We start from the raw sequence: 26,213 nt of genomic DNA on the forward strand, positions 1-26,213 counted from the left end.
GCATAAGGAGGCTGCAAGGTCCAGTCAGTTTATTTGCTTACAAGTGAGAACGCTTGTAAAAGGTTTGGTTGGTAGAACCCCCTGGGGAACATTAGGCTGTGGACTTCATGTTTTCACTCTATCATTAGTCCCAAGAGCCCCAAGTCATCAAGAATAGTTTGCAAACTCTATTCTTCCTCTCTAAAAACCAAAAAAACAAAAAACCTCTTAAAAATAAAGAAGCCATAGAATGTGCACATATTTTCAAAATTGCTCTCTTGGAGATTATTTTGTTGCCATGGTGCAGTTTTCTTTCGGGATCCATTTTGAGCAATGGGCTAGAATTTTTAAAAGTTACCCGTTATTGAATGTCTGCCATGTGTGACACTGTGCTCAGTCCCATATGGGTGCTAAGAAATATCCTTGTTTACAGATGAGAGAATGATGTCAAGAGGCTGAATAACTTGTCCAGGGTCCCTCAGCTAGTGAACGTTGGGTTAGGATTGAAAACCAGGTCTGACTCCAAAGTTCTTGCTCTTAAACATCATTGAGTTTTACTGGGGGAACGGGGTGGAGGAGTGACAGAACCCTTGCACCGCCTTTTTGCCTTCAATACCAACCTTCAAGGTTTTAGAAGTCTGGGTGCCCACTATAGTTTTCGCTGTGTTTAGGCCTGTGAGAGCATGCACACACGTGCGCACGCGAACCCTGACACACTCACACTCCCTTCCACACCCCCCCACACTCCTGGCATCACCCCTACCCTCACATCCCACCCCCTCCATCTACCCCTGTCTCCACTCACATCCCCTCCACGTGCTTCCCTCAACAGACAGGTACTATCTTCATATAAATGCAAAATGGGGATCCCACTCTACCTTTGGTTTTGTAACCTATTCTTCCCATGAAACCATATCATACTTGATAGGATTTTTGTTCAATTCACGGCTTATGAATTTTTCAGTAGATTCTACTGACTCTAGTACTCTTTTTTTTTTTGCGGTACGCGGGCCTCTCGCTGTTGTGGCCTCTCCCGTTGCGGAGCACAGGCTCCGGACGCACAGGCTCAGCAGCCATGGCTCACGGGCCCAGCTGCTCCGCGGCATGTGGGATCTTCCCGGACCGGGGCACAAACCCGTGTCCCCTGCATCAGCAGGCGGACTCTCAACCACTGCGCCACCAGGGAAGCCCTCTAGTACTCATTTTTAAACTCACTGACGTTCAGATTTTTTTCTTACAGGGCAAATATTTGCACTTTAACGGACAAAAATGTAGCATAGTTCCTCCACGCCAGCCAGTATCTGGGTCCAGGAAGTCGCACCAGGTAGACACTTCACCAGTGACCCTACGTCTCATGGACAGTGGTGCAGAGACTCAGCACAGGCCAGGGCAGCTGTGGCACTGAGGAACACCTGAGCAGGGGGCCCTGCTTATACAAGGACACTTTGCTGCCCAAATCTTTTCCTAGCCAGTTCCAGCTGTCTTCAGTTATCCCTTCTTTGGGTCTCTGTGATGGCACTGAAAATGCAAATCTTTCCTGCCAGCATACAGCAAACTCTAAACTAGTGGCTCTCCCTGAAGGTCATCATTCTCTCACTCACTGGAAGTTCTTTATCAAAACCAACAGCCTGCTCACGTCCCATGGGGTGGGAATGGGGGTGTGAGAGCTCTAGCAGAATCTCCAAATTGCTCTCCGCCTTCCAGCATTCAGCTTCCTTAATTCTTTAGCATTACCGTAGGTCATCTACTGTGTTAGTCACTAAGGGCTATTGAAGAGGGCTCCTTAGAAAGTGGGTATATCTGGGGGCAAAGGACTGTAGAAGAATCAGAAAAGGTCAGAGCCCTCCTGGAATGTGAGTGTCAAGGACGGTATTCAAAATGCAGTCACACTTGCCCCCGGAATAAGGCTCAAGTGTTTTTCTTCTGGCGAGGGAAGCTGGAAGGGAGGGCGGAAAGGGAGGGAGAAATAATTGACAACTTCTTTGGAGAGAAGGAAGTGTCTAATCTTCTTGAGATGCAGTCCCAGCACCACCCCATTTAAGCCAGTGCAGAGGACCCCCTTCAGGTGGTTTTCCTGTTTTAACGACAGGCAAGGCGTGACACTGACCATACTGCTGAGGCAGAGTCTGAAGTCCCCCTTTGTTGCCCCAGGCATTGCCCCTTAGTTGCTGGGCCAATACAATTTCTAGTGGCTGTGGACATCGCAGGTACTGTTCACTAGTGTATTTGGCTGTGTGCAACCTTGGAACAGGGACCCCTGGAGAGGTCTTAAATGGGAAAAGACTTTCCAGAGTCTTAAATGGGAAATGGTGGGGGGGGGCAAGCTCCCACTTGCTCTTTCTGTGATCCTCACTTACCTAATCACTCCCTCCTTCCCCTCCACCATCTCTCTGTCTCTCTCTCTCTTAACCCCCTTTTCCCATTGTCCTCTGTTACTAGAACAGGGTAAGTTCCCACCCCTTTCTCTTCCTGTCTGGATGTCTCTTACACAAAACTCTGTGATCTAGCCAGCAAAGCCTGGCCTTTAATGTCCTAAAGGGTGAAATAAAGCTACCATTACAGATGTTTATTAGATTTATCCAATGAAATGCACAGGTGTGTGGCCTGAGTTTGGAACAGAATTAAATGGGAGAGAGGCAGGGGCACGTGACACGCATTTTGCTGGTGATGATCTAGCAGCACAGCGTGGTTCTGCAGCCAGTAATTTTGGTGGTCACTTCTTCATCTCTGGAGATTTTCAGACACTATATCGTGTAAACCAGTATGTAACTGTAATCAGCAAGAACTATGTGTTATATAATATCATCTAATACTCAGTTCATGTTAAAATGTCTCCAATCTTCTTAAAAATATCTTTTTACCTGTAGGTTGCTTGAGTTAAGAATCCTAAGTTCTCACAGAGAGGGCTTTTGTTTTATTGGCCTATTTCACTTAATCTACACGTTCACAGCCCCTGTTTCTTTCTGTGTTTCACTGGCCTCTTAATTTCACTTAATCTACATGTTCACATCCCCTGTTTCTTTCTGTGCCCTTTGTTTGTTGGAGAAACTGAGTTGTTTGTCCTCTAGAATTTCCCCTTTCTGAATTTTGTTGATGTTGTTTAGCATCGTTTCCAGTAAACTGGTTAATTAGATCTGGAAGCGTGATTCCATTCAGGACCAGTTTTTGGCAAGAACATGTGTAGCCCAGCGTGTCCTCCTGGATCCCATCAGGGCACACTCAGCGTCTGGCTGTCTCACTTGGTGATGCTGACTGAGTCACCAGCTGTTCAGTTCCCCATCGATATTTCTTGTTTTTTTTCCTTTAATTTAATTTTATTTTTGGCTGCGTTGGGTCTCCGTTGCTGCGCGCCGGCTTTTCTCTAGTTGCGGCGGGCGGGGGCCACTCTTCGTTGTAGTGCGTGGGCTTCTCATTGAGGTGGCTTCTCTTATTGCGGAACGTGGGCTCTAGGCACGCGGGCTTAAGTAATTGTGGCACACGGGCTCAGTAGTTGTGGCTCGTGGCTGGCGGGCTCTAGAGTGCAGGCTCAGTAGTTGTGACTCACGGGCTCAGTAGTTGTGGCTCGTGGCTGGCGGGCTCTAGAGCGCAGGCTCAGTAAATGTGGTGCACAGGCTTAGTTGCTCCGCAGCATGTGGCATCTTCCGGGACCAGGAATCGAACCCATGTCCCCTGCATTGGCAGGCGGATTCTTAACCACTGTGCCACCAGGGAAGCCCCCAATCAATATTTCTCATAACATTTTTAGCATCTATTTTGCCCAGTTACAGTATTCTCATTGAGTTGCAAATGGTATTTTTTCTAATTCAATCTTTCTCAGATCTTCTCCTGAAAGTCTCTTATAAAGGAGAAACTTCTTTCATTAACTATATGGTTATTCAACAAAAACTTGAGAATCTACCATATGCCTGGTCACTATTAAGTGCAAAAACCATTTTTTTATATTGACCTTGCTCCTTAGTCTTAACCTGTGCCCTCAAAGTTCTTCATAGTCTAGCCACAAATTTCCTATCTGTCTCATCCCTTGTCTCTAATTAAATATCTAATTGATAAGTTGCTCAAAACTCATCAGACAGCTTATAAATTAAGCCTGCCTCTGGGTTCTTAGTCCAAACCCAAGCCATCCATTAGTCTCAATTCTCCCTTGAAGTCTTCCTCGGTACACCTGCAGACCCCTTCCCTGTCTTCCGTGGCACACACATGTCCTGGTTATTTGCTGACATCTCACACCGATGTATTTAACTGAGGCTCATCATATGCTAAGTCTGGCTTCCTCAATTGGACCCTAAGCTCCTTGAGGCCTCTTAGTGGACTCAGTCTTACTCATTTAGCAATAACATATCCCTCCCTGATATGTAAAATTTAGATCACATGAATCTTCTAATTCGGTATAGAATCCATATGGTAGGTTGCCAGCATGTGGGATCCAAATGGTGCTGATAAATAACATGAAATATCAGAAAGGAAGGCAGACAATGGAAGGAACCCCTCACAGCCTTTTCTTTTTAATGAAGAAATGTAATTGAGTGGAGATTTGAAGACAATGTAGTATTTCATCAGGAGAATTTTTGTGAAAATTTATTTCTTTGAATCCAGACTAATCCAGGGTCCACATTGATCCCAGTGTATATCCCTGGATTTTATGCAGTCAGTAAAATTATGGTAAATTTCTATAGGCCAGAACGTCTTGGTGTTCTCTAGGATTCTGTCAAAATGGAATCCATTTTCTGATCAAATAGCATATAATGCCATTTATCCCCTCTTTGAAATATGTGTGATATATCTAAGAAACAGAATAAAAATTTTCTTTCTGAAGTCAGCTTACAGAATAGTTGAACTAACCCTGTGGCTTTTTCTTTGTCTTTTTATTGAGTTGCTTAAGGAAACAGTAATATCTCTAGACAGATTGTCTCTTCAATAAAAGTCAGGACTGCTTGACTGATGTTGGGAAATCTGGAATCTGGGAAAACATCAGATAAGACTCCAGAGGCTCCATTAACTGGTGTTGCAGAGAATCATAAACTCGCCCTCCTTCCTGCAGGGGTGGAACCCTAGCCTACCTCAGCCTTTGTCTCTGAACCTACGGGCTTGTTAATCCGCCGCAGAAAGGCCGGGCGCTCAAAACAGTCCAGGAGAGAGAACACAACTATTAAATATTTCCAGAAGTTGTTTCATCTTTTTTTTTTTTAATCAGCCAAGATAGAAATTCCTCTGTCAACATAATTTTTGCTTGCTTGTAACTTTGTAGTATCTGTTAGAAAAGGGAGAAATCCCTCCTCCGTGCTCCAAATCACAAAAGAAAAATGTGAATTGGAGGACATCCCTGTCAATTATCTTACGTATGAAAGAGGGAGGCAAGACACCTTTAGAGAGAGAAGCACAGGCCACAGTACATTTGAGGAGCTTGACTCCGTGTTAATATTTGTCTGTCCCTCCATGTAGTAGCAGGGACAGGATGGGGCTTATCTCCAATTTGTTTTTTTTTTTTTTGACCTTTAAGTTAAAGAAGAAAGTCAATTCACTAGCAGATTGTGGGGAAAACAGCAATTCCAGGAAATATGATCAGTAATTAATGTTACTTTGGGTAGAAATTCAAGCTGAATTGAAAATCCCCTATGACTGTTTCTTGGCTATTTGGACATTGTATTCATTGCCTTATAAAAACAACTGATCTATTAATTAGTAAGTTTGGCAAAAGGGCCTTCCCTGTTCACTGGCCAAAAATTCACTCATTTCAGATTTCCTCTGAAACATTAAAAAAGGCCCATCCAGCCACCTGCTACCCCCGCCCTCCGCCGCCCCCCCAACCCCACGTCTTGTTTCTCTGCTCACAACTCCTAGGAACTTCCAGTGGCTGGACTGAGGGCCTGGGGGACTGGACACAACTGGGACAGAAGACTCCTCATTGCTTCTCACAAACTTTGCTTTTCCTTCTTTTACCTTTTGCTGAGGGATTTGAGTGCTGTTTGCGAGGAGGAAAGAAATAGTCTAAAATTTTTATGTTTGGTTTTGAAGGTCTTTGTGCTTATTGCTGTGATTTGGAGTATAATTAAATATCTTGGGAGTTAAGATGAAAAGATCCTAGTTCTTCTTCTAGAATCTACTTAACTCTGCCCTTACCACAGACTCAAAGAGGACTAATCAATTCCTAGCCATTTATGCCTTTCATATGCAAACCAAACAATTCAGAGCTCCTAACCCCACCGCCTCCTTTATCTGGCCCTCACACCCTGGGCCATACCATCTGCCCTCATCACCCTAGCGCCAGGTACCAGATAATTAGGGACAGCTCAGTGTCCCAGGGCCCAGCAAAATGATTCAAACTAGCAAATCCTAAACCGCTTACCTGCCTCACCCATTCCTTCCCATGAAAACCATGATAAAGGCTCTTGCCTGCACTTTGCCTTTGTTCCTTTTGCCTCCTGATTTTTTTTTAATTAATTAATTTATTTTTGGCTGTGTTGGGTCTCTGTTGCTGCGCGAGCGGGGGCCATCTCTCGCGGCGGTGTGCGGTCTTCTCACTGCACTGGCAGGCAGATTCCCAACCACTGCGCCACCAGGGAAGTCCCTTGCCTCCTGATGTACACTGTTGCTCCCCTAGTGCCCTGGTGGTGCATGCAGTGTGCCAGCTCCTCTTGGGATCTGTGAGTATAACTAAGCTATCTTTTCAATGGCAGTTGTCTCTTGACCTGTTGACCGTGTCATACCTGAATTATAATAAAACTTAGGTTTAAAAACACCAAGTCATGAGCCTGGGGTCCTCATCTCCATAGAAGGAGGGCTCATCTCCAAGGAGATGAATTAGAGAATTCATCCACACAGAGCAGACCCGTTTTAATGTACAGGAAATGCCCTGGAAGGAATATGCTGTGTAGGTCGTTCCAACAGAAAATCATCCATCTGTAAATTATAAACAAAGCTGCTTTGATTCAGGCCACTGCCTTTGAGGCCTTCTCTTCTGCCACTTGGGTATCAGCAGTGCCTCTTGATTTAGCGGTCTCTCCAGAATTCAAGCCAAATGGTGGCAGTGCTGTGGAAAGGGAGGGGGGTCCTCATCAGAAGTGGCACAACGACGTCAGGCCTCAGCTCTCGTGTTCTAATGCAGCCTCTGTGTTTCTGACTCTTTGTCTTCTGAACGGTTTCAACTCTGAGGAAGGTCTGGGGAAATGTTCTGACCTTTTTTGCCTATACCCTTCTCCAAATATTCTTCCCCTGGTGAGTACCCTGCATGCATCTCTGACCTGCCCCAATTTCCTTTGGATATAATGTTATTCTGTCCAGTAACCTTCTCTACTACCTTTTGTCACTTTGCAATTAGTCGCATTTAAATTTCTAGGATGAGATCTTAACATCCTGAAATGCCTTGGGAGCTGTTGGGAATAGGATTTTCAAAGCTTCCTATCAAACTTCCTCTGGGGCAGTTTCCTGGCTTGGGGGGCAGTTAGGGAGGAATCAGTAGAGGGTAGTCTCAGCAGAGCCTGACTGCTTCTGGTGACTTTTTTTCTAGTCAGGTCCACTTTGACTAAATCTGGTTTGGGGGCTTTTCCTTTAAATTGGGTGCCTGTGTGCTGGTTGTGACTTTCTGGCAGGGAGATCCTACCTTCCACTGTCAATACTGTGGTGGGGCTGGATCATGAATCTTCCTTTCCTTGGTTCCCTTCCCCAACATCCTGGAGGTCAGGCTTTGTCCCACGCAGCTTGGAAATTTCCCTACCACACACACCTTCTTTTTCTCCTATGGTGAGGACTGATTGAGCCACACATTTCTGTTGCTGATCGCAACATTTTTGCTAAAACATGACCATTTCTCCCCTGAGCCTTGGAAGTGCCGGAAGAGCTTTGACAGGATTTCTTCCCCCCCCCCCGCCCCCCCCGACTCCGCCTTCTTTTGTGTATTTTGCCCCTTTGGGGGGATTTGTCTTCAACAGTTATAAGGGGCTGTCTTTGCATTTCCTTCTGGTGTTAAATTAAAATACGAATTAATTTAAAAGTAATAAATGATTAATTTAAAATTAAATGATATTAAAAATAAATCAAGTAATGATAGAGTTAGGTTAACTTTGCATAAAAGTGACTAGTCTCCTTGGCAGTAAAGACACCCGGCAATAGATCAGATCAGTTGATTCATCCTCACCAGTGTAGCCGGGCAGAGTTTCAGAGCTTAGCAAGGTCTTATCACCCTGCTCCCCGGGACAAAATGTTAGTCACCTAAATATATTGTTGCCTCTAACTCTACATTGCCCCTGTCTACAATGGGTAGGCAGACACTAGGACCCAGAGGAGCGCAACATGTTGCCACCTGCACTAAGGAGGTAGTGGGAGCACAGATCCCAGGGTGAAAGCCTGGAACCGAGTCTCTAGAACCAGAATGGGAATAACTGCCACTCATTGCAGACCACGGGGATTCTGTGATTTTAGTGTGAATGAAAGTTATAAAATGTACCACTATAACTTGGCCATTTTAACACTTTTATATTTATATGGGCTTTATTTATATTCAACATGTGATGTATTTTGAAGGAAAACAGGTGCAAGTGGTAGCAAGAATTATTTTAGACATGGATTTAAGACTGAATGGCTCCAAATTCTTTGCATAATTGAATTCCCAGGGATAAGCTTCAATATCGTACAAATACGCAGCACCCTAGTAAACAGATGAAAAAAACCACTAGACTCTGAATGTTTTCGAAGAATTCCCGTGGGAAAATCACAAAGGCTATTAAGTTCTGTGAATAATTCTATTACACAGTTATGTCACTCAGTGGCTAGATAAATATAAATTTGCTGAGTGTTTTTGAGGGCGCTTGGTACAGAAGCAGGCACTTAAAATGATTATAAAACATACAATTCCTTGTCCAGGATAAAGATTTTTTGTATAGACAAATGGGCTTAAAATACCTTGCCAAAAGCTTGAATTCCTGAGGCCACTGAGAAAGATTCTGCTTTGTACTTTTAGGGATCTGCTTAATGTGAGCCCCTACACAAATTTTCTTAGTCTTCCAGTAATTGCCTTTCTGTATTTTAAGTGATTTTTATTATAATGGACTTGATTTTTAATGTTAGTTTTTAAAGTTTACATTTCTCTTTTCTTTCTTCTTTTTTAAGGTACAATCCTGACATTTCCTATGTTACAGGGCCAAACATCAGAAAAAATAAATATCTGTAGTAGAAATTCACTTAGAGTGTTTAAGGAATCATGTAATCAGCGGAGGCCACGTCTGGGTAGTAGTAGAAGTCTTGTGCATCTGATGATTATAATTTTAAATATCAATACTTCAACGCTGTTAAGATTTTAATAATTTTTTTGCCATTTATTTCATCGCAAAGTATTCAGTCATCCAAAACAACTTCATCTGCGTGATCTTTGACCTTTTATTCTTACTCAATTAAAGTCTTACAGGGATTTTTCTTTTTTACATCTTAAATGTCAATGTTGAACCTCCACTGAGAGAAAAGCAAGGCACAGATTGTCATCACATTATTCAACATGATGCTTTTGATCTTTTGCAGGAAGTTCTTTTTTTCCCTTCATCCAAAAGCCTGAACATTTTCTAAAGAAGGGCTACTGCGAAAACCCTGTGCTCACTTGCCAGCTTTCAGATGAATGAGAATGCTAATGATTTAGTGAAAATGGTAATGGTTTCAAAACTAAAAGGGAAACATTACTGGAAGAACGACAAATCTCAGAGAGAGAAGAAAACAAAGCCCATGAAAGAAAGAAGAAAAGAAAGCAAGAAAGGCAGGAAAAAGGAAAGAAAACAAAGTAAAAGTAGGTGTTGTTGCTACAGCAGTTGTTTTTGATGTTGTTGTATTTGTTCTTTAGCAAAACACAATACTGAAGAAAATGCACACAAATGTCAGGGGAAAGAAAATAAATGCACTTGAAAGATCGGGAAGAAAGCAAAACTGTTTAAAAGTTTGTAAAGTCAACATTCTCACTTTTCTCCCAATAAAATTAAAAGAGTCTCACATTAGTCTATTTTGTTTTATCAACTTTATTTCTAAAGACAGAATCGGCTTTCTTTCCCTATTTAAAATGTTTCTGTGTAATCTTTCTAGTAAAAACTGTAGGAAAATACCATGTACTTCTGTTTTAAAATCTCTTATCAAAATAAAAATAACTACCAAAATCTCAAAGTATTATGTTCTTAACATCCAAGGATATGGAAACAGAAATAAACAGTGAGGAATATTTCGAACCTATGGAAGACATTTTCTAAGAATTCCTGTGTCATTACCATGTAATACTGGGATCAATTCTAGGAGAAAAATCTTAAGGAAACATATTAACCTTTGAATTAATGTCACAGAAACTCCCACTATAGTCTGTTTTTACAAATGACAATTGCGTTGACCTTGAAAATCTTCAAAATGGGCATTTTCGGGTAGAACTATGTTTTTTGGGTCGTTGTTTTCTAGAAATGAGTTGTTTGGCTGTTTTTTTATGCACGTGTGTGTGTGTGTGTGTGTGTGTGTGTGTGTGTGTGAGAGAGAGAGAGAGAGAGAGAGAGAGAGATAACAGTAATATTTATAGTTTCTGGCCAAATGATACATTTCTAAGCCTTGACAAGTTGGAATGTGGAATCTTTGAGTCCCATTCATTTGCCATATGGTGAGTGAAGACACCTGTTTTCATCCTTTTATTATTGCTATCATGGCTAGAAAAAAAATGAAAGTTTCAAAGAACCATAATGTGCTTGTTTTCAAATTAATACAATTATGTAAATTTCTAATTTGTAAACCATTTGCATCTTAAAAAATTTTTGTTTTCCTATTAAAGGACTAAGTTGGTTTTTAAGTTTATACTAAATAGATATTTTCAAAGCAGCAGCTGAAATCAGATTTCCAACTTTTAAAATCTAAATGTCATTACATTTCACTCTGTTGTTACTCTAATTTAATTTCTCAGTTGGGGGCTGCTTTAGCCTTTAGCACTGATTTGTATGAGGAAAGGCTCTCTGTGGGTTTTACACAGTTCTGTTCTCATTTTAAAAATTGACTTTGGAGTTGGTACCTTGGAAAATAATTAGAGGTAAGATGACTTGATAAAGAGGCTCTTTTGTTGCTTCCAGAGCTGAATCCCTTCACAAGAATTGGTCCTCTTGTCACAAATGCTGTGCAGAAGTATGGCAGCAGAATTCCAGCTGACCTGTCCTCATGTTGTTCACACATTGTGATGCTTGTGAAAGAGTGGACTTCAGGAGGTGCTGGTGAGTTACAGAACTAGAAGAAGAGTTTAGGTGTTATATCCCATTCTTAGAATAAAGGGGGTCTGTCTTCCATCAAGAGGAAAAGAATATGCAGGGCCACCTACATCTCTGCAATGTACTTTCTCTGAGTGGGTTTGCAAAGGATGATTCCATTAAATGACTGATTTGAAATCTTTTGTATTAGAGTTGTGTTCAGAATGATCCATAACGTGGGGTTCTTTAGATGGAGAAGAGTAGACTCTACTGCTGGTCCTCTAGAGAGATTTTTAAATTATAGTTCACAGGTGTGCCTGGTGTGTTGTTTGTCCAGGAGAGAAACCAATACAAATCTTGATCCCTTTAGTCCAAAGAAAGAGCCACATTCGAGGCAACCTGCCCGAGGGCAGGGAGAGTAGCTTGGTTTCCAAGTAATCTCTCAAAGTGGCTAATCCTAGGGGAGCGTTTGGTAAACATTAACTGAGGGAATTAACTGAAATAAATAAAACCATTGTTAAAACACACTTAGATGTTTTCATGTGTCATGGTTCATATACCAGGTGAGCCACTAAAGTTTATTGTTTTGTGTTTACTATATAATGTCAACAAGACCTTGTTTTCATTGGAGTCAGAAGCTATGAGTATCTAAGGAGCTATGACTGCTTATATCCTGTCCTCTATGGAAGTTATTTTATGTATTTATTCTGATTGTACCAGAATAATTCTCTAAAAACAAAATATAGAAACTAAGGATCTGTTTTATTGCACAACAAAGCATTGTGTTTGATTCTCTTTTCCACTAAAAAGTTTTTGATTAAATGTCTATTAAGTCACATATTCAGTACATAAATATTAAGAAAATGATGCAGAAATCCAAGCTTACACTTAAGAAACTCTGCTTAATTCTCACAGACTCTCTTTTTTCACTGGGAGGAAAGGAAGGAAGAAGAGAAGAGGGAGAGAAAGAGAGGAGATGGGCAGAGAGGGAGAGATTTTTCTTTGTTAGGAAAGGATGTGTTCTGTACTGTATAAGCACTCCAATTCATCCAAAGTCGTCTCATTAGGACAACTCACTGTAGAGAGAAATTTGGTAAAAAACCAGCCTGGCTCAAAGGCTCAAAATAGACTTCTTGTAATGATGCTTCATTGATAACATATTTAGTCACAGAGACCCCTAAGGCTGTATGACAGTCAGGCTCAGAAGCATCTTAACTACTAACGTAACATAAAGTCAGCTGAGAGTACTTAGGGTCTAACAGTCTACACACACTGAATCCAATGGTTAAGTAGTAAAAAGTCCACACACTATTTGAAGTTGCTTAAGTCATGCTCATTCCTATACAAGTTACGAGGTAGCCAAAGAAGTAGCTAAGCATCTTACCAGAGGGCAAAGCAAAAGAAAAGGGGATCATTAAGAAAGTATTAATGTTTATTTGATAAGTGATCTCCTGGGTTATACAGTACTTTCTCCTTATATAAGTCCTTTGGGAGACCTTTGAATTGTAGGTGGCATTTGTGTATTCCCCAATGGAAGGAGAATACGGTCTACTCTATCCTTTAAAAGACTTTGAATGTCAAGTGCAGAGCTGCCCCAAAGAGAGGCAAGTATTGGATACATTTGGCCTCTCTCCCAGCACCAGTGTCGCTTCCCTTTTTCAATCAAGAGATGGTTGGTACTCACAGACCCCGAGCTGGAAATGACTGTATGACCTGAGGAGAGGTTAGCCTTCTAAACATCTCCATTCCACCAGGACGTCCAGCTTGGCCAGGTTATAACTAGAAATGAAAGAGGACCCCAGGCAGCACTTGAGGGTTAGTCTTTAGGTCGGGTTCTTTTTCTCCTGACCTTATTGTCGTTTGAAATACATTTACTAGCTTTTGGAAGATGGGTCACTAAACTACTGACATTTTCCCTTTCCGACCGAAAATTCTGCTATTTGATGCAAGCACATTTCTTAGAAAGACGATGAGAAGCTTGCCGAGCAAGCTCACTCAAGTCCTTGGTTTTGAACACTGCAAGCAGTATTACAAGTTATATTTTTAGGTACTGAGATGGGCCACACCGCATCAGTTCACTGAACTGAAGATGCCAGAGAGTGAAGTCTTCTTCTTTGATCAAAGAACATGATCGGGACTTCCCTGGTGGTCCAGTGGATAGGACTTTGCGCTTCCACTGCAGGGGGCACAGGTTCGATTCATGGTGGGAGAACTAAGATCCTGCATGCTGCGTGGCATGGCCAAAAAAAAAAAAAAAAAGAATATGATCAGGGATGCTGGCCACCTCTCAGATCATCTCTGGAATGACGGTTGAAGGGATTTCCATCGTTTGGACCAGGTGTGTATTAGAAAGCTAATAAAATGTCTTCTGGACAATTTGAGTTTTGGACCTTGCTGTGTGATGCTGTTGTGAGGGTTAAACTCATGTGTCGTTGTTAAAATGTTCTTTTATTCTATAAAGTATAGGTAAGAGGCACTTTGGTTAAACATATTATATTAATAAATACCACTTTCTCCCTTCACCATCAGAATGATATTTGTCCTGATCATTTATGGGTTCAATACTGCAAACATCTAGGCTCAGTTCTTAAAGAACATTGTCTTGTAAATGTGACTCTAACTCTATGGCATTTCTTCATCATCAAAATGTCACCAACCCTCTCCGATGAGCACCAATACCGTATTATCATGCAAGAATTCTACTTCTGACCAGGTACCCGAACAGAGCAGTCACTCTTCAGCAATCTTCTCCAGACTTAACATATTCTTTGGTTTAATTTAAAATTAAATAAGCAAATGAAACAAGAAGGGTCCGACGAAGATGAGAAGCAATCCAAATTGAAGTGAGTAGGTTACTGTCCCTCTGTCTTTCCTTCCACTCTCTCTCCAGTAGGAAAAAATGTGATTTGTGGGTTGAGCTACCCTCGGTCGTAATTCCATGCTGTCTTCGCCTATTAGAAAACTTGTCACAATAAACAGTGTATTCATCATTCTTCGAGACTACCAATTAAAACCTTTTTAGTAATAAACTGTTATACAATGAATAAACAATGTGATAATTGCACCTTCAAGACATACTAATATAGCAACAATAGACTCCTCTTAAACTTCTGAAGGGGTCTGTTAGCACCGTTGAATAGGTTCATCTCTACTGTGTAGAGAAAATGCCTAAGGTGAGAAGTACATTCCTCACCGTCCGTCTATGGCTCTGTGTACATCTGGATACATACTTGATGCCTTCTGGGCAAGAGGAAAGATGTGGTCTGTGGTCTGAATTTGTCCTTTGATGCCTGAACGAGTGGACAGCATGCAAATCAAAGTTCACTAGTACAGTCAGGTCCTCTGAGCAGCTTTGTCACAGAAGTCCCCAATTCTCTGCTGTTGACAGAAGCACTGGGTTTCCATTGTCTTTTCCTGCGCACTTGAGGAAAAGGCTGAATTCCACCTGTGGCCGTCAAACCTCTGAGCTGTCGCTGCGGTGGCCCTGCGGGGGCATCATGGGCTCGGTGCTGCCGGAGCCCTTGGGGGTGTCCTTTCTCCTGCCGTTCTTGCCCTGGCGCATCATCACCGCCATGGCAGTGAGGCAGAGTGCGAGGAGTCCCACCGCGACGCCTCCCACCACCGTGACCAGGCTGACCTCAGAGGTGGGACGGTTGAGCTCCCGGGGGAGGACGCCGTCAGGAGGAACCCTCCCCTGGGGGATCTGCTTCCTGCTGCTGCGGTCCAGGGCGATGTGCTGGATGTTTGTTCCTCGGTTGTTTTCAGCCCCGATTTCCCACACCAGCGGGGGTGTGCTCCTGATTTCCCTCTTCTTCCGGCTCTTGGAAGTTGCCTGGGGCTTCCCTTTACTCACCAGAGAGTGGTACTGGTACTCCACGCTTCGTTTGCCAAGGCCTCGATTGGCGTTGTCTTTGGATCTTACTGTGTAGATGGTGTGTATGTACCATTCTCGACCCAGAGAGACCTAGGAAACACGACTCTATTCATCAGAAAATTAAAGCCTATGCCAACCTAAAAATTCACAACTCTGCAAGAGAAACTCATGGCACAGATAATAATCATTTAACTTAGTCTGCAGAACTCACATCCGTAATATTTTTACACGTGTAGTATGCGCAAGGCTTTGTGTAAAGCGCTCTATAAAATACGCCGTGCAGCTCCTAAGGGAGCACGTGGTGGTAAATATTTGGTAAGCTATGACTTGTCAGAGCTGCAGAGAACTCTGGATCACACAGTCTAACTTACTCATTTAAAACATGAGCGAATGACACAGATATAGAGCGTAAACCAGTGGTTACCAGTGGGAAGGGAGGGGGGGCAATATAAGGGTACAGGAGTGGGAGTACAAACTATTGGGTGTAAGGCAGGTTCCAGGGATGTATTGTACAACATGGGGAATACAGCCAATATTTTGTAATAACTGTAAATGGAGTGTAACCTTTTAAAAAGTGTACAAAAATTAAATAGTAAAAAATGAGTAAATGAGAATATGTAGCAGTTAAGTGACTTGCCTAAGGTCACTGAACTAGTTAGTATCAGAGGCAGGACTAGAGTCAGACCTTCTGAACCTCAAGACTCTTTCCCAGTATGTCTTGCTGTGTATTTTACACAGAAGGCCATAGAAAAGGTAAGTTTTTCTGCTTTTCAGGGTTTGTGAAAAGAAGGCATTTTCTGATGGCTCTTTGAAGCCTTCAGGATTTAGAAGAGGTCAAGTGCCTTCAGTTAACATTAAAAACAAAAACAAAACAAAATAAATCATACTTTAACTTAACTTCCTGTTTGAAAAGATTCAGAAGAACAGACATGCTTTCTCAAGCATCCTTCTTTACGAGGAATAAAGATAACATATTTCTCCAGCCCATCCTGTCTGGACAATTTTCAGTAAACATCCTAAAAGATGCACTTGCTCCCCCAAGGATTCACAGTGTGGACACATCTCTGAATTTGTCTCATTTGTCTGCTCAGTGTTATGGTCTCCTGGGTCTCTTTCTACCTTCTATCTCTAGGTTAGAACTTTCTATCTTCGTTTATAAAGTATTTAAGAATAGAGATTCCATTACTCAGCCATAAAAAGAAATGAAGTTGAGTTATCTGTAGTGAGGTGGATGGACTTACAGTCTGTCATACAGAGTGAAGTAAGTCAGAAAGAGAAAAATAAATACCGTATGCTAACACATATATGTGGAATCTAAAAAAAAAAAGAAAAGTTCTGAAGAACCTAGGGGCAGGACAGGAATAAAGACACACACATAGAGAATGGACTTGAGGACATGGGGAGGGGGAAGGGTAAGCTGGGACGAAGTGAGAGAGTGGCATGGACATATATACACTACCAAATGTAAAATAGATAGCTAGTGGGACGCAGCCGCATAGCACAGGGAGATCAGCTCGGTGCTTTGTGACCGCCTGGAGGGGTAGGACGGAGGGTGGGAGGGAGACGCAAGAGGGAAGGGATATAGGGATATATGTATATGTATAGCTGATTCACTTTGTTATAAAGCAGAAACTAACACACCATTGTAAAGCAATCATACTCCAATAAAGATGTTAAAAAAATACAACCTGATTTAAAAAATAGGCAGAAGACCTGAGTAGACGTTTTCCCAAAGAAGACATACAGATGGCCAAAAGGCACACGAAAAGATGCTCAACGTCATTAATCATCAGAGAAATGCAAGTCAAAACCACAATAAGCTGTCACCTCTCACTGGTCAGAATAGCTATCATGAAAAAGAACACAAATAACAAGTGCTGGTGAGGATGTGAAGAAAAGGGAACCATTGTATACTTTTGATGGGAATGTAATTTGGTGAAGCCACTGTGGAAAACAGTATGGAGGTTCCTCAAAAAACTAAAAATAGAACTACCATATGATCCAGCAATTCCACTCTTGGGTATATACCTAAAGAAAACAAACGTATTTATTCTAGAAGATATATGCACCCCAATGTTCATAGCAGCACTATTTACAATAGCCAAGATACGGAAACAACCTAAGTGTCCATCAACAGATGAATGGATAAAGAAGATGTGGTATATATATGTACAATGGAATACTACTCGTCCAGAAAAAGATTGAAATTTTGCCATTTGTAACAACACAGATGGACTTGGGAGGGTATTATGCTCAGTAAAATAAGTCAGACAGAGAAAGACAACTACTGTATAATACCACTTATATGTGGAATCTAAAAAATAAAACAAACTGGTGAATATAAGAAAACAGAAACAGACTCACAGATATAGAGAACAAAGTAGTGGTTACCAGTGGGGAGAGGAAAGTAGGGGAGGGACAAGATAGGAGTAGGGGATTAAGAGGTACAAACTACCACGTATAAAATAAGTAAGCTACAAGGCTATATTGTACAGCACAGGGAATATAGCCAATATTTTATAATAACTATAAATGGAGTAGAACCTTTAAAATTGTGACACTATGTTGTACCCCTGAAACTTTATTCTATTTCAAAATAAATTTCTTTATATTAAAAAAAAAAAGAATAGAGATTCCTGGGCTGTGCACAGTTGTTTCTCTGAGTCCAGCAGTTCACACAAGATCACTCTTATAAAGGTGGTCATAAAAAGTCAACCGAGAGGAGGTTTCGAACAATAAGAGCAGAGTTCCCAACCATCACATTTAGATTTATATTCTGGACTGAATAAGGGTCTTCATTACACATAGACTTAAAATAACATGAATACATTAATAAACATAATAATAGCTAACATTTATGGAATGTTCACTATGAGCCCAGGAGGGTCTGGTGTGGTTTACACGCGTTATTTTACTCAAAGTTCACATTAACTCTACGCAGTATGACAATTACTGCCTTCCACATGGGAGACATCTGAGGTGCTCAGATGTTAAGTAACTTGCATGTGGTTACACACCTCTTGTAAGTGACCTTGTTATTGGCCCACCTGAAAGAGTGGTGTTGAGTCAACTTTAAATCCATCGGATCCAGGCTGATTCACTAACAAGATAGCTTCAGGGTCATCCACTGCCAGTTTGGCGTTAAACAGGACATTTCCGAAACTGGTGGCTTGTGTCTCTGGCTGAGCTTTGTCCTTTAGGCAATAAGGAAAATGAGGATTGCTGTAGATAATGCCAACTTTTGCAAATGCAGAAGGTTTTCCTATTAGTTTTGTGCAAGTACCAATTACAGTAAGTCCCCTACACATGAACCTTCAAGTTGCGAACTTTCAAAGATGCAAACGTGCATCCGCGTGTCCAATCACGTAAATTAGTTCACGCCTCTGGGGTACATTGTCATGTGTTGCATCCTCTACAAGTGGTTGTGCTTTTGTGTACTTTACCGTACAGTACTGTATAGAGTGCGGTAGTACAGTATCTTTATTTCAAGCCCAGGATGTCCAGAAACAAGCGTAAAAACAGCAGTGACGTAGCGGCTACAGTATAGCTGATTGTGTAAGTTGGGCATCTAGGCTAACTTTGTTGGACTTACGAACAAATTGGACTCACGAATGCGCTTTTGGAACAGAACTCATTCATATGTAGGGGACTTACTGTACCATAAAATGCCACTGTTTGGTTTCATTTAAAAAGATGCTGTTGTTTTAAAACAGAAGACAAAAGCCATTAGCTTTGAGTATCTACCCAGTTCGTTGTTTGGGCCAAAGCTCTTACCACAATTTTAAATCTATACAAGAGTGAAGGAGAGTCAGCCAAGCAGCCGTATTCTGCGTTCTGTGGATTGTACTTGGGAACGTAGCCGTCAGCCCCGGTGCACAGGAACACCTTCTCGATGCTGCAGTAGAAGGAATCGCCCAGATTCTGGACAGGATCCACCATGACCCGGCCATAAATCGTATCGCCTGAAACAGAGACGTGGAAATGTTATTTCTGTTAAGTGATAAGGTATGTCTATGTGACACTGCAAACAGTCTGTGACCATAATGACACTAGAAAGCATTTCCTTCTCTTCCCAATCTGGCATCACATGTCGAAGCCCTTTTTGAGTTAGCTTCAGGATCTGGTCCACTCCCAGGCCTCAGATGAGGCCACTTTGCAGACGATCACAGGTACCGGAGGTTTACTGACCCTCAGCGTGCTCCGCCTGTAGTGGGAATAACCTCAAGGCTTGGCCTATCTTTTATTTTTTTTCCAGACATAACTTTTTTCTGCTTTATAACAAAGTGAGTCAGCTATACATATACATATATCCCCATATCTCCTCCCTCTTGCGTCTCCCTCCCATTGGCCTATAATTCAACATTCATAACATCCCATTGTGGTTAAAGTCCAGTTTACATAAGTATATTAGTTGCCAAGATATAGGCAAATCATTATAGAATAACACTAAAGAGAAAACATCAATAAAAAGCTGAATTAGCTTTGATTTTTAAATTAAAAAAAATTTTACTGAAGTATAGTTGATTTACAATGTTGTGTTAATTTCTGCTGTACAGCAAAGTGACTCAGTTATACATATATATATTCTTTTTCATATTCTGTTCCATTATGGTTTATCACAGGATATTGAATATAGTTCCCTGTGCTATACAGTAGGACCTTGTTGTTTATCCATTCGGTATATACTAGTTTGCATCTGCTAATCCCAAACTCTTAATCCTTCCCTCCCCAAACCCAGCTTTATTTGATTTTGAAAGAGGGTTTAAGGAAACTCCCTGGTATTTCATCATCTCTTTCACAGCTACTACTGAACACCTACCATGTGTACTAGGTATTTTGCTAGGTTCTGGGAATATACCACTAAACAAGACAGGCACAACCCTTGCCCATGAACTATATATTCTCATGTAGCTGCAGTATTGGTGTGTATGCAAATTGAAAATAAAAACATTCAAGGAAAAAAATCCAGACTTGTTTCAAAAGTCATTTAGATAAGGGAAATAGAGGTTAACTTCCCCAGAATAAAAACCATCCTGTAACATATATCCAATTTCAGTGACCCCTCCCGCCAAAATGATAAAGACCCAGTTATAATCTCAAGACCGTAAAGGAGGTTATAACTGTTCCCCTCAAACACGATCCCAATAAAGGACGACAGATATAATGGCAAACAGATGAGCAGGCGTCTCACGTGTAAAGTGATACCTTCTGCAAAGGCAACATCACTCTCTTGTCCAAATCCCATGGATCCATCAGACAACCAGAGACTCTTCTTGGAGAGTAGGTACATCTGCGTGTTCAAGCTAAACTCAGCTGCCACTGGATCACTGACCTAAAACCAAGCGTAAAGGCCCTTTTATGTGTCGTTGATGGTTCTGGTGGTGCACAAACACATTATTTGCAGATACACACATGCATTGTACGCTGACGTAAAGAATGGTAAACACTGCACAGAAATTTTCATGTCCAGCCAAACCACCTTCTTAGGGAATTGTAACACTGACTTTGTTCTTCTTAAGAAGACAAAACTGTCAAGGTTACATCATTTTTCGAATGGGACTAACTAGCATTGCTTGAGCTCATTCCACTGGTTTACTGGATGTATAAGGGACTTGTAAACAGCGGAAGGCCAACATTTAGTAAGGGTTCTTGGGCAAAAGATGCCATCACATTTCTTTTAATACATACTGGCAACTAGGCGCTCTGAGGTGGCATGGACTACAGGATATTTATTCTCCTTGATGATCAAGGACAAGATGAAGAAGTACAGAACTCTGGGGAAAATTCTCAAATCTCCAAGGCAGCAAACGCCAGGAGGAGATCAGATCCCAAAAGAAAAAAAATAACCCTTGCATACTCTTAACCTGTGGATTTTATATACCGAACCCGCAACGGATAAAGGGCAATTCTTTCTTCTTTCCTCCTCCCTTGTTCCCTTCCTGCCTGACTTCCTTTTTTTTCTCAGCATGTAAGAATTGAAGTCATTGGGTGAGAAAAAAATTTCTTTTTTACTGATAAAAGTAAACTATGACTTTAACCAAGTGGGCTTCTACGTGGGAGGAGATTCTATGAGACACACCTGTTGGAATCGGATGTCAAGGTCAAAAGTGATAGGCTCTCTGGGGTTGCAGTGGACTGGCAGGCGGTACTCCTGGTGTGACGGAGTGGTGCACGGCAGCAGTTTTACAGTATACGTCCCCGAGTAGTCCCGTACCTTTAAGGAGCAGAGACGACATTCGTGTTTTTCATTTAAAAAGCTGAGATGTAGTCAAAGGCAGCAGCAAGGGAAAATTAAGAGCCTTAGTCACTTACTGCAAAGTCAGATACAAAGCTCCATTGCTGGACTGGCTGGTTATAGGTTGGTTCACTCCTTATGAGACGCAGGGAAAACATCAGACCTGGGTGATCAACTGACATGATCATGGAGCTGGTGAAGGCCGCTAGAAAAATGCCAAGAACAATAATGGTCTAGTGGTTAAAAGAGTGCATGACGGTTTGGAGTTTTCAAAGTGCCTTATGATCCCTTATTTGCATGTATTCTTATCATAAGCCTGCAAAGTAGCAGGGCTGGTATAATAATCCTCATTTTGCAGTTAAAGAAACTGGGCTGCGAGTGATTGTGTGACTCTCCCGGGATCACACAGCTGGGCTGTGTGCCTTTGATTCCTAATGCAGTGCTTTTTCCACTCTATATAATGCTGCCAAAAACGAATTGTACAGAAATGCTCACATAGTTCAGGGCTACTTTCCAGGGAGGCACAGCCGTTCGATAAAGGCTCACTATGCACTGAAGCTATGAACAGAACCTCGGACTACTTGCTCCCACAGAGCCAGGCACACCCAACTTATACATGGAGTCTAATTTTAATTAGATTGCCTCAATCATATCTAAACAAAGATTCAGTCTCATAGAAAGGTAGACACGTGGAAGGGAACTGTAAAGACCAGGAAATCCTCATTTTCCAGAACAGTCAATTACAATAAAGCAAAATGATTCTTTTTGGTTCTGTATTTCAGAGCTCAGACTCACAAAAATACAGCAAACTGTCTTTCTCTTCCTGCATTTTCAGCCTGATTCTCTCCGTCCGACCCAGAAAAAAGGACATAGAAGACAGCGCATGAAGTATTTCCCTCTTCCAATCTGACATGAGTTGGCACACCAGGAAGATGTGCAAACCAGTTTAGTAATGCGAAGTCAAATAAAGAATTATTTCTAATGAAATGAAATTTCTTATAAAAGCTTAGACACGGGACATTAGTGACTGCCACACTATTGACATTCACAGCAAAATCCATCAGATTAGTAAAATTACATGGCTAACAACATAATTAGCTAACGTGTCTGAAACAAGTGTAATAGTGAAGTGGTACTTCTGTCTCCATTATAAAGGTTTCTTACAGTACCTAGAAAAGAGCTGTGCTCGCTGAACAAATGACCTAAAATTCAAATTTTTGGACAACACATTTGAAGTAGAGAATGGGAATGTTGTGGCTATGTTCTCAATCTAAAGGAAAACTCTTAAAATTAACTCAGTAGAGTTTTCTTTTCTTTCTTTATTTTTTTGGCCACGCTGCGCGGCTTGCAGGATCTGAGTTGCCCGACCAGGGACTGATCCCAGGTCACGGCAGTGAAAGCGCGGAATCCTAACCACTAGGCCACCAGGGAACTCCAAGTAGAGTTTTCTTTTAAATTTACTTCAACCATTTGGTATTTTCTCTAAAATTCTACAGTGATGATTTTGTAGCTTATAAGACGTAGCTGAGCAATGATCAAGCCCTCATGTAGGTATTTGTCCATACATGGTTCGTTTGAAATTAAGGGCTTCAAAGCTCATAAGGAAGCATGCTGGAACGTGTGCAAATATGGAACAAGCATATCCTTGTTGTGTGGGGAGCGGCTATTTAAGGGTAATGGGGCTTACCGGGATGTGACAGCACAAACAAGCCATGGAACTGAGCCTCTGTCTTGAAGTTCACGACCAAACGCCCCTCTTCACCGATGCGCATGCTAGTTGGGTAGAGAGAACCTATGATGGGATGGGACACAAGAGTGGGAATATTGGTGACCAAGGACTCCTAATGTCTGGGGTTTCTTCCAAAGCCAAATTCAGGTTCCTCTCATCTTTAAGCATTCTAGCCAAAAGGTATTACCAGAAAAATTCTGAGTGATCAGAGAGGCAGAAATATTCTCATTTTGTTTTGTTTTGTTTTCTAACAGGAAAAGCTGTCTAGAAGGCAGGCAGAATAGAATAAGGTCACATGAATGAGGTCCATATGAAATATACAGAGTGATTACAATAGGCCAAGATATTTCTTAAAGCTTTAGTCTATAGAAATTAAGCTGTAAATTGAGAGACAGGAGGAACTGGTCAAATTTTGAAGATTTGGACATGTAGGTGGAAACAGGTTTGTGCTCTCCAGAGTAATTCCAAATGTTATAGGCTTAATGAAAACTCCAAAGCTTCCCCAAGAAATTTAGCAAGGTGACCAAAGTTGGCGACAGATAGAAGAAGGAAACATGAGATCCTTATGTAGAAGTTGAGAACCAAGAGATGGATCTGCATTAAGATTCACTTAATATACATTTCCTAAGGCAAGATATGGAATTAAAACATTTGAAACGATCTAGACTGATTACTTAGGGTGATCATATTACCTTTCACATAGCTTTAAGGTAATTTTAATCTGTTTAAGACAACACACTTTGAGATGTCCTATCAACCGAATTTTCCCTCTGGCTCGTAAGAAGTAATGATGGTTAGACATGCGTGGAGCCTGAACAGCAGTATGTGCCTGAGAAGAAACAGCACTAATTCTACTAATGGATTCATTAGCTTCATGCTTGTGGACTTTGAATTATGATTCTGACATCAAGACTGAAACAAAGTTATGCAGATGATTTGGGGGCCCAAATTGTAGTGGCACGCACCACCACTGTTCCAAGACATTCAGCTAAAGTATTATAGAATAATAGAATTTTTTAACTGAAAGAAAATTAGAAGTCTAGTCTATCTTTCATAAGAAATTGACTGCCAAAGGTCAAGCAATATGTTTGAGATCACACAGTTAGTTAGCTATAGACCCAGAACTAGAATCCAGGACACAGTTTATACTGGGCTTTAAAATGCATCTCCCATTTTCATAAACAAAAATGTGTAACTTTTTCTTTGGGGTTCATTCCTTACTTTCAGTTGGAACTTTTCCCTATCCATTTTCTAAAATCTAGAGAGAGAGAGATTGTGTTGAGTAACACATGAATGATTAATCGCCTAAAATGGACATTATATTTAACAGTCACGTATCATGCAAAATTTGATGCATTGATATAATTTAAAGAAGTTTTTCCATGACAGAAATGATTTGAAAATATTGACTATAAAAATAAAATACATTGAAAGATGCTTCTATTATTTTTAGCTGCAGTAAAAATTTCTCTTAAGTCATTCAAATAGGTAAGAAAACTAGCTTTCCAAGTCTCTGTTAGCTCACCTTGGAGTTCAGCTTCTGGGGGGCTGACAATTCCATCAGTCCACAAGATGGCAGTGTCATACACGAAAGTCAGACGAAGCTCTGACTTCAAGTCAAAATGCTGCCAGCCTCCTACCCCAACGGGGGAATGGAACACGTAGGAAACATACAGAGGGACTCGAAGAGTCACATAGGACTGCACTAGGTTTAGGACCTAAAACAATAAAATTATATCTATCAACACGAGTCAGTGTTGCTAATGAAACCAGCTTAATTTTGTGCAAGCCATTTTCTCCTTTCACTTATCTGAAGGTTTTGAGTTAATCATTGAGGAAAGGAAATGACAGCATTTATAACACTACTGTCCCGCTCACTTAATTTGGGAGTAATTAAATAGTTATTACTCTACTACTTTCCTTTGCAGCAAAGGATAGGCAGCAGAAATCTTTAAGCTAAAGTACATTATTTTGAGCATACTAAAACAGTGCTTTTTTTTTTGTAGCAGCTTTATTAAGATATAGTTCATATACCATGTAACTCACCTATTTCAAGTGGACAAATCAATGTTATTTAATATATTCAGGGAGTTGTGCAACTTTCACCGCAATCACCGCAAACATTTCACCGCAATGTTTTAGGACATTTTCATCACTTCCAAGAGAAATTCCATCTCCATTAGCAGTCATCCCCTTATTCCATCCTCCCTCCCCAGTCCCTGGCAATCACTAGCCTACTTTCTGTCTCTAGGCATTTGCCTATTCAGAACATTTTACATAAATGGAATCACACAACATATGGTCTTTTGTGACAGGCTTCCTTCACTTAGCATAATGTTTTCAAGGTTCATCCGTAGTGTAGCATGTTTCAATACTTCTATTACTGAATAGCACCCCACTGTACGCATATACCACATTTTATTTATCCATTCATCAGTTGATGAACATTTGGGTTATATCCAGCTTTTGCCTATTATGAATAACAGTGCTATAAGTTACTTTTAAATTATTATATAGAGGAAGAGGAAATAAAGCAGCAAAGACCTGAAAGCAAACATATTTAGTAGTGACATGTAACATTTAAGATTCCATGTAATATTTAAGATGGCTCAAAAATAATTAGTTGAAGTGTCTTCTTACAATTTATACTTTCTTCTTTTGTATTTTGCAGGTGGACTGGGGTCATGGAGGATAAGCTAATATTTATTGAGCATCTACCACTTTTCAGACATCGTGTTAAGTTCACAAATAAAGCTACTCAATGTTTTCATTCTTCCCCATAGTTATATTTACATGTATGTGTGGATGATTGAATGAATGGATAGAGAGATGAAGGACAGAAAGAGAGAGAGAGAGGAAAGTTAAGACTCAAAGAAATAAAGCAAATTTCTCACTTCCTTCTGGAGTAGCCCTGCCAATAATAGACCCCAGCCTTTGGCCCATGCTTTTACTACTCTTTCACACTTTATCATATTCCAAACTAAGCTGAGGGTGGTCTTAAGACCACCTAACAAAGGTTATCATCCTTAATTCTCAGAATAGCTCGGCAGAATAGCAGGGAAAATACAACTATCTTCTTTTACATAAGAGGAAACGGGCTGAGGTCACATCATACTGCTTACAAGTTTGAGTCAGGTTTTCTGATAGGTCTATTTCTCCTTCCACCCTGAGGTGGCAACAGGAATCATACATGTGAGTTACTGAATAATCTAAAAC

The 26,213-nt window shown here is 41.0% G+C and overlaps 1 protein-coding gene across 1 annotated transcript in view; it reads right to left on the reverse strand.

Moving 5' to 3' along the window:
• Positions 1-14,613: 14,613 nt before the first annotated feature.
• Positions 14,614-26,213, reverse strand: part of FREM2 (FRAS1 related extracellular matrix 2) — a gene marked incomplete at both ends in the record, with an annotated part of 154,436 nt that continues 142,836 nt past the window's right edge. The window contains 8 exons of the mRNA XM_082675778.1: positions 14,614-15,123; positions 18,081-18,227; positions 18,808-18,995; positions 20,239-20,365; positions 21,113-21,247; positions 21,346-21,473; positions 22,956-23,060; positions 24,523-24,715. Coding sequence (XP_082531904.1) covers positions 14,614-15,123; positions 18,081-18,227; positions 18,808-18,995; positions 20,239-20,365; positions 21,113-21,247; positions 21,346-21,473; positions 22,956-23,060; positions 24,523-24,715 — 1,533 coding nt within the window. The remainder of the gene's footprint in view (positions 15,124-18,080; positions 18,228-18,807; positions 18,996-20,238; positions 20,366-21,112; positions 21,248-21,345; positions 21,474-22,955; positions 23,061-24,522; positions 24,716-26,213) is intronic.

This window comes from Grampus griseus (genome assembly GCF_964374135.1).
Source record: "Grampus griseus genome assembly, chromosome: 18".
Lineage (NCBI taxonomy): Eukaryota > Metazoa > Chordata > Mammalia > Artiodactyla > Delphinidae > Grampus > Grampus griseus.